This window comes from Andrographis paniculata, unplaced genomic scaffold (genome assembly GCF_009805555.1).
Source record: "Andrographis paniculata isolate CXL003 unplaced genomic scaffold, ASM980555v1 Contig17END, whole genome shotgun sequence".
NCBI classification, from domain to species: domain Eukaryota; kingdom Viridiplantae; phylum Streptophyta; class Magnoliopsida; order Lamiales; family Acanthaceae; genus Andrographis; species Andrographis paniculata.
Genome location: NW_026137457.1, coordinates 212561 through 227687, shown reverse-complemented (window position 1 = coordinate 227687; position 15127 = coordinate 212561). Strand labels below are relative to the sequence as shown.

General features: G+C 26.3%; 2 protein-coding genes across 3 annotated transcripts; both read right to left on the bottom strand.

Annotated features, from left to right (window-relative positions):
* Nucleotides 1-4259: 4259 nt before the first annotated feature.
* Nucleotides 4260-6932, bottom strand: LOC127265573 (replication protein A 32 kDa subunit A-like). Its single transcript, XM_051295430.1, has 10 exons — nt 6720-6932; nt 6496-6606; nt 6007-6104; nt 5837-5878; nt 5677-5754; nt 5056-5134; nt 4885-4971; nt 4727-4806; nt 4578-4646; nt 4260-4488 (listed from the first exon to the last, which is right to left on the bottom strand). Exons 1-10 carry the CDS (start codon nt 6915-6917, stop codon nt 4407-4409), a joined length of 924 nt encoding a protein of 307 aa, XP_051151387.1. The 5' UTR covers nt 6918-6932; the 3' UTR covers nt 4260-4406.
* Nucleotides 6933-7710: 778 nt separating this feature from the next.
* LOC127265560 (gibberellin 2-beta-dioxygenase 6) lies at nt 7711-12614 on the bottom strand. 2 transcript variants are annotated; one of them, XM_051295409.1, is made up of 3 exons: nt 12107-12614; nt 8856-9177; nt 7711-8042 (listed from the first exon to the last, which is right to left on the bottom strand). In XM_051295409.1, the coding sequence occupies exons 1-3, from the start codon at nt 12556-12558 to the stop codon at nt 7812-7814; spliced, it is 1005 nt and encodes a 334-aa protein (XP_051151366.1). In that variant the 5' UTR covers nt 12559-12614; the 3' UTR covers nt 7711-7811. The 2 variants fall into 2 exon arrangements, with proteins under 2 accessions (XP_051151366.1, XP_051151374.1); XM_051295417.1 differs by having other exon boundaries at nt 7846-8025.
* Between the last annotated feature and the right edge of the window lie 2513 nt (nt 12615-15127).

The window sequence follows — 15127 nt, the reverse complement described above, 5'->3', positions numbered from 1 at the left end:
AAAAAAAATCAGTAGTATTTACAATATGTATATATTTTATTTTTTTCATAAAAATCAACATTTAACATAAAATTCATATTCAATATAAAATTGTATCGTTAATATAAAAAATGATATTAAATTTTGTGAGAGAATAAGCTATAATATATATATATATATATATATTGAAATAGTAATAAAGTTGAATGTTGATTTTAATAAAAATAATTACTTTTATCTAATAATAGTTGATACATCATATTTAAAACTAAGTCAAAACCAAACAAACCTTAACTTTATAAAATTTCAAATTGTTTTGACAAAATATTTGGGATCTAAATGTGATTGTTTGGTTTTTTTTTTATTTTTTTAATTTGAATTTTTAGGGTGTGTTTGATTTCCATTTTATATTACTAAATAAATTACAGAGAGTGCTTTTTTAGGTATTTATTTATTAAACATATTATTAGATGTTATTAAAAGTTATAATTATAGATAGATATTAGTTATTATTTTATTAGTGAAAGTTAACAATGATTTGAATTGAAATATAAAATTGTTGGAGTAAAAGAAACTATTATTAAAAAAAAATGAAGGATTGAAAGCAACATTTGCCTAACAAAAACATAACTACGAAAATGAGACACGACAAAACGACGTCGGTTGGCGTTACGACGTCGTATCCACGCGCTGTCGACATTTCAGCAGCTAAAGGATTAGCAACGCGTGCAAGCTATAAATACCTTAGAATTGCAAATTAGTCCTTACATTCTTCTCATTTGTGAAAAGGAACCCTCAGTAAATCGGATATATCGTATCAGTCGCGATGAATTTCACTTGAGAGAATTTGATTTGATTTGATTTTTATTATTCCGTCCCTCCATAAACTAATGTTATTTAGGACGTTCAACAACTATTGTCTTTTTTTTTAAGACAAATTTTATATTTTTACTCTTTATTTATTTATTATTTTTAATCTCTACCATACAATTAAGGGCAAATTTGTCCATTTATAACAAAAATACAATCACCTAAAAAACCGTGTAAATATTCTTTAGAACAATAAAAATTGGACGGAAGGAGAATCATTATTATTATTATATAAAATTTATTTTTTCTCTGATAAAATATTATTATTATTATTATTTTAAATTTTTTTTATACAATATCATATCTATAACAATTATTTGTCTATTTCACAAAAATGTCAAAGCTCAAACCATAAAATTAGAAAGGAAAAAAAAAAAAACTTCAATTTCTTTCTTATATGTATATATATTTACTTTTGTTATATAAAGTAATAAATATTATTAGTTTTTAATATGTGATTTATAATATGAAAAAAATATATACAATAAAATACTATTGAAAATACAAGGAGTTAATTATAAAATAGTATAATAATATTTTCGATACTTTAATTAAAATATAAGAATATTCTATTATATAAAACTCATAAATTATATGCACAATCTTGACTGTGTAAAATATTGCATCATTCTGTTCTTATTATCCACTTAAAATGTCTAAATTTAAATATAACTAAATACACATGGGGTGTTTCCTGGAGTGCTTTTCTTTTTTTTTTTAAAAAAAATAATAAATTATTTATTGAATTTTAAATGATATAATCATTGAATATTAATATACTAATTTTGTTCTTTTTAATTTTTAAATATCTATCCATATGTATATCTCTATCCATTTATTTTTTTATAAATAGAATTATTAATATATATATATATAGTATAATAGATGAATAAACGAGCAATTGTATTTTAAAATTTTAATAATTATATCGGCTAAGGGTTTATTAGTGCATACCTTTGTGTAGCAGTTGCGGGTTCCAACGTAATAAAAAAAATTATATTATAATAATAATTATTATTATATATATATAAATGGTGATATTGTTGTAATAATAAATAAAATATATAAAAAAATAAATAAATTATGGGAAAAACATAATTACTAAAAATAAATAATAAATAATTTTAAAATAGATTAAAATAACAACATAAATAAATTGATCGAAAAATAAAATGTTAACAATTTCATACAAAGCATACTACTTTATAATTAAATAACACACTCAACTACTATACAAATTAACCTTCAACCAAAATATATATATATATCTTTATTTTAAAATAAATGTATTTTTTTTATTAAAAGTAATAAGACTATATAGTAAAATACTAAAAATAGCGGTTTACATTTCTAATTTTTTTTTTACTATTCACTCGTGCCATTTTCAATAATATGTGTTCATTCAAACAATGATACAAGATATATATAATATACATTATATTTAAAAAACTATAACATCTAATATAAAATATCACGTATTTTTTATATTACTAATATAATTTTTCTAACTTGTATAAAAACTTTAAAGTAAAGTACTAAGGGTGTGTTTTTTTGGTTAAGTTAAAAAAAAATTAATTGAATTTGATATTGGAATAATATTTGATGGGATATTTTGTAAAAAAAATATTATTTTTCAAAAAAAATAAAGTTTAAGTAATAAAATTTAAATATTTTTTATCAAAGAACCATACCTAAAATGTACCCTATATTAAAATAATATTAAAAAATCAAATCTAAATATATATATAAAGCATTCATTATCGCAAAACGCATTTTTGTCAATAAGTTTCGGCCGGGCAGATAATCTAATTGGACCGGCTTTGGATAGGCTCAGTCAGCTGGCAAGCCAAGCCAAGCCAAGCCGGTGCAGGGAACTAGACACAAGATCGTGTTTAGAAGCAGTTTTCAGGATAACTCTTGCTTTCTATAAATAGCATTTTTATTTAGGATTTATTACACCGATTTTCCTATAATATTTATTTAGATAAAGGAACCCACGCATACGTAACGCAACTATGTGCTCAATAATTACATTAAAGGACATTTAATTTTTAACTATATTTTAAACAATTTAACATATATATATATATATACATATAAGTGCCCAACAAATTTTTTTTTCAATAAATTTGTAAACATACTTATTCCACTTCTTATATCCAATCTATGCATCTTTTACTATTTTTAATTTGTCCAAATTTGACAAATTCATTTTTAAGTTAGTAAATATTTAATCTCCACACAACTAATAAAATAATTTTATATTTCACCTGAATGTTATATGTAAAATATTATTTTTCCCTAATTTATTTAACAAAAATAAATAACTAATATAATTAAATATAATATATATATATAATTCAACGTGACTGCATGCTATGTATGTGCAAATACATGGGACATGGACACAGGTAATTTTCACGGAATGGGTACGTCGTTACGGACTTACGTTTAGTATAGTAATAGTAATTTTTTATAATAATGTTAAATGCAATAATAAGAAGATAATTATTTAATTATCAATGCTAATTGGCAAGTGTGACAGTTTATTTATTTATTTATTTTTTTAAATTAGTGTGACAGTTGACGTGAAAGAGACATCGAAAAGGAGTACTTACAACCTAGGGAATGTCAAATTAAGAAATGCAATGGTGCAGCCAGGCCCTATTAATTTAATTAATTATTACGGCCCTAAATAATGACGTGTCGCGATGCGGTTGGTCGGGACTAAAGCTGATGTTGCTGTGCCAATTAATTAATGCCGTTGTCCCCACTAATCACCTAACGGCCACTGTACCACTCCACACCACATACTAATAAATTTTAATGTAATATTCTGTATTAAAAATGTATATATATATATATATATATTATAAAAGATAATAAAATTACATAGTAAAATATTTTCTAAAAAAATTAATACAAAATCAAATACTACAATCTATGCATGTAAATATTCACTACGCCAATAAAAATAATGGATATTCAAAATTAGGGTTTTAAGGAATTTTACATAGAATGATTCATTAGCTTGTGTTTTGGTTTGGGCTTAAGGATTTTGGCGTGGTCAAGTTTTGACAAGATATAGGCCCACTGTGTTTATTAAGAAATTTTAACTATTTATAATTACTTATTTTCATAAAAAATATTGATTTATTTTTTTCTTCTATATTATAACGTAAATCAATTATACATTCTCACTTCAAATTCCATTTACAAAAATATAGTAATTTTGTGGCGGTTACAATACTAATTAAACTAATTGTGATGTAATTAATTAAGCAATCAACAAGTTTACAATGTCATTATATATATTTACATTAAGATTCAACTATTTACACTATAACCACACAGTTCAATATCATAGTGATAATTTATATCATATATTTTGTTAGATGATTTTTAAAAAATTTCTAATAACATTGAATAACACAACCTAAAAATTTTAAAAACTAGAATACGATCCAAAATACGACAATTTGTATCATTCCTAGCATAATATTTAAGTCAAGTAGCAGTAGAACTAAAGAAAGCAGTAAAATAGAATAATAAAAGAACTAAGAGGAAGTAGACTTATAGTGAAATTCATCGATTGTTGAATACACCAGCCCCTCTGATTCAAGAGTTTCCATTGCTTCCCTGTCATTTTAAAAAAATAATTATAATACATAAATAACTAAAAGAGAGAACACTGAGAAAATGTAAAACAACAGAAAAGAAGTGCATACATCAGTTTCTCCTGGGAAATTTTTAGCTTCTGTGCAATTTCATTTCGATGGACACCCTTTTCTTGTGCCCTGAAAACAGAAATTTATATACAATGTATGGCAATCGAATAATTTCTCGAGGAAACATTTAAACAATGCAGATGACTTACAGGGAGGAAGGCTGTTCAAGATAGTCGATGATCATCTTGTCGATGTTCCCTAGCCCTTCCAAATTGTACTCTTGAGACAGCTGAATGGAAACATACAAATGATTAAGTGATGGGAGAGTCGAAACATTGGGATGCATCATATGTTGTGGTGAACTAACTTGGGTAGATGGTATAGCAGGGTGTGATGTAATGGGAGTGCTGGCAGTCGATGGGGTTGGTGCAGGAGCAGAAGTGGTTCCATTGCTCTGTATTGTCGACAGAATTAGAATTAGAAATTTCAATTTGGACATGAATTTGTATGAGAGAATGTATACAGATAAACTAAATACCTGTGCTTTAGTATGCATGAAGTGGTTGTATATGCATTCGAGGAAATGGCTTGCAACCTCATTGTAATCAGTCACATTCCTGAACATGACGGCACTCAAATTCAATAAGGAAACACGAAAAATAATTTATATGCAAGTGCAGATTTGGGTGTGCCTAAAAGGATACAAGAAAAGCAAACATACCACAATCAATCTATTGTTAAAAGACAGAACAGAGAAGGTTTGGGAATAGCTATTCAACCCATCTATGTAAGTCTTCGGATTACAAACACTGAGAAAAATGAAACTTTATCTTATATGAATGATGGGGTTGAAGAGGCAGAATCATAAAATGCAAATGGATAGATGAAAGACATGGTGCCGGTATTCGTAAATAGCAAAACTCTATCTTGCACTCAAAATATTAGAAATTTGTTAATGTTCTTTGACTAATAAGATGTTATCCTTCGAAAAAAGATCAAGAAGAAGCTTGACTCTAGTGGTGAGTGTGATGGGAAATGAACAACTAGAACATTATCTAAAGTTGCAGGGAATTTGACTATTTAAGTGCTGCTGCAATTTATATCAGAGATTGGGAAATTATCAATGAAATTGTTGGGAAGTAACAAAGTAACAAATCACCTGATTGCATAAACCTCTAATTGCTTATTCCCTTTGAAAGTCCTCAAATGTCCATGAACTCGTACATAAATGCCATCCCTGATTTGGATTATAAATTGTTCTTAACACACTTAAGTTTAATCACGTCGAAATATAAGATATCCAAGGTTGAGAAATTTACATTAATCCTTCCACTTCCTTGGTGTCCTGTGCATCATTTACCCTGTTGAAATGAACAGATGCATTTAGTGCCATTACACCATGGATAAGAATAATAAGCAAATAACAAACAGATAGACATGGCGTGGATAACTAAATGTATACACAACACACGGAGGAAGGACGACAAACCATCTGTGACAGGTAATGCGGCCAGTGCCATCATCAAGCACAAAAGAAACATCAGTAACCCTTCCTGATTTTTCATACACCATTCCAATCAATTTCACCTGCAATGAGATGTAGACTAAACTCAGAGATGGTTACATTTTAAACTTTATTGAAACTTCCAGAAATTGGCTGAATTTAGCCCTAATCTTTACATTTACAGTTATATACAATATGATTGGAGATATTCCCCCAATTCCTGATAAGTATGGAAGTATTCAATCTGATGAATAAAATTTGCGTTTATATAGGGTTTTCTTAGACGAGTATATTGGAATCTCGGAACATTAAATCCAGTTTGATCCTTACTAAAACAACACTAAAACTAGAAGATGATTCTCGATGAATTTAAACATTGTGCTCCTAAAAAGCAGTCTAATCATTTCAATTTCTTCACAAACTGAAAACAAATACGAAAATAGCGACAATATTTTGGTAATTGAAGAAACTCACATTGTACACATCAACGCCGTCGATGACGAAATTCGACTTGTCGTCGGCCGACGGAGTCGCTTCGACTATTTGCTTCACCGTCACCGGACACATCGGCTGATTATCCCGACTCTACTCGCATATCCGAAATTATATAAATCCATCAGGGGAAACAAGGAGGAACCGCTAATTCATCCCAATCATTCGACTACTAACTTCTAATTAAATTTAACGACAGAAATTACCTTGGCAGGTGTAGGAGACGGATCGGCAGACTGCGAGGAGACGAAACCGCCCCCGCCGGCCGCCGTGTCGTATTGGCTACTCTCGAACATCATTTTCTCTGCCCTAGTCGCCGTCGCTGCGAAACGAATAAAATAACGGAGTCGGCGACGTGTCTTTTTAAATGTTTTTTCCGAGTGTCTTTTAGGGTTTCGCGCCATTTTCACATAGTTTTGCCGCCATTAGCAGTTCTCCTGTTCTTTTACCATTTTGCACTTATCAATTTATAATGTACCTATATTTCCGAGTGTGCTTTTCTGTAATTTCAAATTAAAAAATAATAGTAGTATTATTTACTTGTGTAATTTTTAATACAGATATACTCCGTTATTTTGTTTTTAAAAAGTATTATATCAAAATATTATTTAAATAAATTTAAATAAATATATTATTTTGAAATAATTTTAAATAACAACTCCAGCATTTATAATAGAAAAATTATCAAATATTAATACTACCTTTATTATCGTCAATTATGCATTTGCATTTGAGATTATAGTTTTTAACATTAAATATATTTTTGTATTTGTAGAATTTTTTAAATAAATATCATTACATTAATATTATAAGATACTGATAAAAATATTTTTTTTTATTTATTTTTTTAATTTGAATTAAGTTTTGATATGATACTTAATATTCAAAAATCAACGCAAAAAATACTCCGTCCGTCCCTTACTTATGTATCTGTTTGTTTTTTCCACAAAATTTTAGAAATATTAGTATTATATTGATGTTTGGTATAAATAAAGTATAAAAGATTAAAATAACTTTATTAATATTGCGTGATATAAATGTAATAATGACATTTGTCTAATATATTATAAGTTGTAAAAATATTTTTAATGTTAGTAGAAAGTACGGTTACTAAAAAAAATAAATACTTTATAATGAGACGGATCAAAATAAAAAAATAAATAGATTGTTAAAGAACAAATAGAATATATATAATACTTTTAGCCGGACGAATAGAATATTATTTTTATATTACTAATAAGCTTCACTTGCAAAAACGAACAAATCATTACGGTTAAAACCACAAATTTCATAAAATCTCATGCATATTGATGAATCCTAAATCTAGGAAGGCCGACCTTGTCGCCTACTATCTTCAAGTCGGCGGCCTTCTTGTCTTGAAACTCCGTATAAGTGAAAGGTCGATACATAGAACTTTCTATTATTGCATCCTCGGCCGGGAACACAAAGTAGCCGACCGATATCCTCTCTTGTGACTCGCTAACCCGAACACGATGCTTTATGCTTCGGTACCTGTCATTGCTCATTGCCTGTTTAATTTCGACACGCATTAATTCGTAATCGGATGATTAGTGAATTCTCAAGGATATTGGAAAAATAAAATAGCAATGTTGCTCGATAAAATTATTATAGTTCTACGATGGAAATACATAATTTTATTGTTGAAGTGGATCATATGTTCGAGAAAATATTAATTTTTATATGTATATAGAAGATTTTAGATAGTAATATTGCTTGAAAAAATTTGCAGTTTCACGATTGAAAAAATATAGAATTTTATTGAACGATATAATCACCTTATTGTTATTTTCATTATGTCTCTAAGGTTAGTAATTTTCGAGAATATTAAAAAAAAAAAAAAAAAAAAGAAAATAGTGATATTGTTTGATAAAATTATAGTTTCACAAAAAAATATACTCTTTCCGTCTTGCTGCAAAGTTATCATTGACTTTTTGTATGTTGATTTTTTAATATTAATTAGTATATCAATACGTAATACAAATTAAGAAAAAAAAAATCTAATATAAGTACAATAATATAAAAACTAAATGACAATCTTGCGACGGAACATAAAGAGTATAATTATTTTGACTAGTAGTATAAACTATTTTATCTTAATTTATACCATGTCTCTGGAATTAGTAAATTTTCAAGAATATTGAAAAAAATATATAAAGTAGTAATATTATTCGATAAAATTATAATTTATAATTAAAAATTATAATTGTATTGAATTTTCAAGTATTGAGAAAAAAAAAATAGTAACATTAGCTCAATAAAAATATAATTTCATAATGAATATATATAAGTTTATTGATTAAATATAATAATTTTACTGTTACCTGCATCATGTCTCCAAGATTGACAATAAGTGTGTCGGGCACGGGGTCAATGTCGAGCCACATGTGGTCCCTATACACTTGGAGGCCGCCGACATGGTCTTGGTGAAGAATGGTCAAGACGGAGCTATCTGTGTGTTCCATAATGCCTAGCCTCCGGTCCGCGCCAGGACACCGGAGGTAGCGGTAGACACGGAGAAAGGCGGTGGGCGGCGATAAGTATGAGGATGACTTTGCAAGAGGAATTGCGAGGTGGTTGGCCATGGCGTTGAATAACGTTTGTGCGAGCCTCGTTTGGTGGGCGCCATATTCTATCAACAACGACCTTTGATTGATCGAACAAAGCATATAGAAGATCAAATGTGTTATAAGAGTGTTTTGATTTTATTTTATTTTTTTAAAAAAAATTGTTTAGAAAATAATAAAAATATTAAATTAAAAATAATTTGTAGAAGTAATATTTTAAATTTTTTTAAAAATGATAAAATATCAATACATTTTTAAACAAATATCTAACGAATAATAAGATTGTAAAGTTAAAATATAGAGAACAAAAATAAAAATTGAAGTATTTATTGTATATCAATTTCTACAATCGGATCTGTTCTTCCAGGACTATTTTTTCAATATTATTCTCAAAAAATAGTAATAAAAAATAATACAAAATATATTATACAAAAGTCAGAAAACTTTTAAATAATTAAAGTCAAATATTCAATCTAAAATAATATATTATATATTTTTGACATAATTTTCTAAATTATAAAAAAAAAAAAAAAAAACATTTAATCTACACACCTATCAAAAGTATAAATACAAAATAAAAAATAATGCAATACAAAACTAGAAACATACTTACTTACTACTGTATAATGTAAGTATTTTTTATAAAAATACATCTAAATTATTATTTTAGAAAATATTGAAGAACCAAACACGTTCCATACGTGCTTGATTTGTTTTTGGAGTATGTGAATATCAATATTTTAAATTTAAATAATTATTTACAATAATGTATAAATATAATATTAAATAAATATATAATACTATTTTTAAATAATATAGTACATTACTAGAAGGAAGATAGTGAAAGTACAAGTAAACAAAGAAAGTGGTCCAGGCAACAAAGAGATGTGATTTATTGATTTAACTAACTATCAATCAACCAAACAGTGCTATGTTGCGTTTGCCATTTAAATAATACTAATATTCACACAAAATAAATAATTTTACTGTAACGCTATGCTTCAAAAAATAAATAAATAGTTAAATAAAGGAGAAGTTAGGCCGGTTAGATAAACACTTTAAAAAATTAAAATTAGTATTTGATTAAATATTTTGTGAGAAAAAAAAAATTATTAAAAATTTTGAAAATTAAATAATACTTTCTTCCGTCATAATTTGTCCCTATTTTTTATTTTCGTCCGTCCCACGTAATTTGTCCATTCTATTTTTAGAAATATAATTATGCATTTTAATCGTATTTTAAATTTTATAATTTTTTTTTAATTTTAGTTAAACTATTTGCTTATTTTAATCTTAATTTATAATTATTTTTATTAAATAATAATTATTTTTACTAATACACTTTTTAATTATTTACTAATTATACTTTACTTAAATTCTCGTATCTATACTAATACTCCAATATTTTTGGAACGGAAGAAATATCAAATTTAGAAAAAATGCGTGTAAACTAACCCGACCTTTGATGTATATAGATATATATATATATATATATATCATCCAGAGAATTTTCGAAGGCCTGGGACTTCAACTCCCAAGACAGCCATCCCACACAACGAGCAATGTGAAGTCATTTGAGAGTCGAACTCCTTGGGTGTGTTCTTTTCTTGTTTTACAAATTAATATATTTTTAAAAAAAACAAAACTAATATATTATATATATTTATTATTTTTATATAATTTATAAAATTTATTATACTTTATATAAAAACATATTTTTTTAAATTATTTTACAAAACAAACACATTCAATTTTATTTTTTTTTTTAAGAATCTAAAAAGATTAAATAATTGTTTAAATGCAATATTTTATAAAAAAAATAAAATCATGATAATTATACACACAAGAATTAAAATCCAAAATAATACTACATATTATATATTCCAATTTTACTAAATTTTATGTTATATTTGTGTCTTGTATTTCATTTTTTTTTAAAAAATTAATTTCAATATATTTTAATGTAACATTTAAGAAACTAATACTTCATATTTTATAAAGAACAATTGAAATTATAATAAAATAAAATAGACAGAGTGCACTGGAAAAATTAACTATAAAATATTTATATAAAAATTAGTCTTATAATATTCTTAGAAAAAGACTGGTATTGACTTATTAGTTTTTACTTTTATATATTTTTTTCGCAATTAAATCAATTTCAAATTACAATCAAAGGATTTAAAAATACATTTACCCCACAAAAAATCAAAATCACAAAGAATAAAATTTATTCAGAAAAATATATCCAATATGTAACACTCCCTCCGCTCCGTCAAATTTATTCTCATTTTTCTTTTTAATCTGTCTGTTAAATTTATCTCATTACTAATTTTGGCAAAGTCAACAAATCAACATTTAATTATTATTCTATATTCAACACTTATTTACAACAAATATCGTTAACTTTATTATATTATATCTCTTTATTTATTTTAATTTTTAACTAAATTTTCAAAAATACCCCAATTATTTATCATTTTTTCAATATAATATATATTTTTTTAACTCATTATGGACTTAAATGTACTAATTTTTATCATTTTTTTAATAGAATATATTTTTTTAACCCATTATGGACCTAAATGTACTAATTTTGATCGACGGACGGAGTAGTATTTAAAAAATTATATTTTAAAAATATATATTATTCAAATTATTGTATGTATTATTTTTTTTTTATCTTTAGTTTTTATTATAAAAATAATTTCAAAATATAGCTAAACAATTCTCTATTGCTGTTTAGCCCTAGGGAATGCCCTTTTCAACATTAAAAAATAAAACTCAAAATATACAATCATATAAAATATAAATATAAATATAAAATATTCTATGGTGTGTTTCTTTTTATTAGTTTGAAAAAAAATTAGTTTGAATTAGATAAAAAGTAATATATGATAGAATATTTTATAAGAAGAAAAAATATATTTTTTTCGAAAAAAAATTTGAGAAAATTCGGCTAAAAAATCAAACTCTTATAAATATATATATATATATATATATAATACCTGAATCTTTGAAGCAGAGGAAGATCATATTCCAAAGAAGAAGAAGATTCAGAGAGGGGAAAATTAAGACCTTCGAGCCAGTTCTGGCTCTCGACAAAAGGTCCCGTCTGTTTGGAGGTCCCGGACTGGGACAGCGACGGGCTGCCCCAGAAATAGAACATCGCCTTTCTCTTCAGCGCCTGCTTCCACTCAAACCCCCGTGAGAAGAACTCGTTCGCGAGCTCCAGGACCTCGCTGAGCAGCTCCCTGGGAATCCCATGGTTCACCAATCTGAAGATGCCCCAGTCCTCGCACGCCTCGACCAGCCTCTCCTGGTCCAGGCCCTTCAAGTCCACCACCGGTAGACCGGCGGCGGCGGACGTGCAAGAAACGGCGTCGGGTCCGGGACCCGCCGCGCCGGGACTTGGGCGGTAGGAGGGAGGGTAGGAGGCGTAGTTGTCGGAAGTCGGCATCGGCAGATCTGTCTATGAAATTTTTATTTTATTTGCAATACGGATAACTCTAGGGTCATGTGGCTATTTATAAATTTCAATTTCTAGACAATAATAAATTAATTAATAGACATGTTTTAAAAATTTCAATTTCTAGGGGTAATAATTATCACAATAATAAATTAATTAATAGACATGTTTTAAAACACACATAGATCTACTACTCCGTCCGGCCAAATGAAAACTGTCCAAATGAGGAGAATTGTTGAATAATTAAAAAATAATTAGTAAAATTTATTATTAATTTTTTGAAATTAAATTAATTAGTTATCTTAATTTTAATTTATAATATTTTATATTATAGAATAAATTATTATTTTATTAATTATCTAGTAATTATACTCAGGTAATCCAGACATGCAACGTGGACGGAAGAAGTAATACGAATAATTATAAATTAAGATAACTAAATAGTTAAATTAAAATTCAAAAAAATATAAATTATAAATTTTAAAATATGATTAAAGTATATAATTATTTTTCATAAAAATGAACAAATTATATGAGACGGAAAAAAATGAAAAAAATAGACATTTTATGTTGGACGGAGGAAGGGAATATTAAATACTTTATTCATCTATTTATAGTGTAAAAGTAATGATTGTGACTGTAAAATAAGAGTATTTGTGAACAAATTAAACAGTTTTGAAATAATTATTTTGTAATTAGATAACCTAAAATAGAAAAAATATATACTTTTTGTGAGTAGCCGGATATAGTATTTTATAATTTTATGTCCTTATAGGTGTGTTGTTAGAGGGTTTGGAGTTGTTTTTTTTAATTTGAATAATAAACGTTTTTTGTTTGAATAATTAATGTGATATAAATATATTTTGATCTAATATTTTGAATGTAAATTTAATTTTTAATATAATATAAAAAAAAATATTTGATTTAATATATTTCTTTTAATAAACCCGCACTTTGTCTTAAAAAATAGATCCAAAAAGTTTTATGGCGTCCGACATGGTGAGAAATCAGACCGTGCTTGGCCTGGCCCATTTTTTAATTAAATAAATTTTTGAATAAATACTTTTTAAAATATATTAACAAATAAATATATGTAAAAAAAAAAAGTAAGTTTACAGAATATGTGTACGTGCAATCTGATTTTATTTTATTTTTTAATACTAGATATAATATGAAAACATTTTGTTAGACAAGCTAAAAAATAAAATAAGCATATTTTTATATAATATATTAAAATATAAAATGAACATAAAAATGATTAAAAAAAAAAAAGTTTTATAAACAATACTTCCTCCGTCCCAGATATCGTGTCTGCTACACTGTAGACACGGTATTTTAGGAGGAGTGTAATTAGTAGATAATTAAGAATGTAAGTGAAAATAATTATCCTATAATATAAATAATTATAAATTAAGATTAAGATAACTAATTAATTTAATTAAAATTTAAAGAAATTAAAATTAAAAAATTTAAAATTAAATTAAAATGTATAATCATTTTTCAAAAAAAAAAATGACATGGTATGTGGGATGAATAGAAATGGCAACATAAACATGACATGTGGGACGGAGGAAGTATTATTTTTTAATTTATTACAAAAACTCAAAAAACTAAATATAATGTATGTCGATGCGAGAGTTCCAGCAACTTTGGTCCTATCTTCTTACTTCGCCACGTGTCAATGGCTGTGTAGGGGTCACTCCTAAACACACATGTATCATAAAGAAACAGGACATTCTAGACTTGTTTCTTCCCATTTTTTATGTATCCATTTATTTAATCGCACAAAATTTTGAAAATATTAATATTATATTAAAATAAAATAAAAAATAAAATAAATATTTTGTTATCGAATAGATTAAAATAGAAAAACAAATAATTATTAAGAATCGAAGAAAGTGCCTATTTATGTTGTCATATCAATATTTATTTACATTATAATTAAATATTTTAATTCAAAACCTTACAAACACAACTTCAAAACCTACAAACAAAGACACTCAAGTGTGGGGTTGGTTAGATGGTTTAAAAATGATAAAAATTTAAAATGATTTTTTATGCACGCACGAGCGTAGATCAAATAGTTAACAAAATAACAAATTCAATTGAATTCCATACTAGTATTTCTAACATTTAGTTACTCCCTCCATCCCATGTATATGTCCATGTTGTCGTTTCTATCCGTCTCACATACCATGTCATTTTTCATTTTTGGAAAATGATTATACACTTCAATCTCATTTTAAATTTTTTAATTTTAATTAAACTAATTAGTTATCTTATTTTAATTTATAATTATTTATATTATAAAATAATTTTTACTAAAATATTCTTAATTATCTACTAATTACATTCATTCTAAAATACCGTGTCTACAGTGCAGCAGACACGATATCTGAGACGGAGGGAGTAAATGTCATTGAATATTTATTTAATTATGAATAAGGTAGGTGGTAGTGACGATGATTATGGGCGACATCGATGGAAAGGAATATCCTTTGTCCTCAAGTAGAACACCTTTTCAGATAAGATGGTGACTCATGAACTGACTGACCGACTC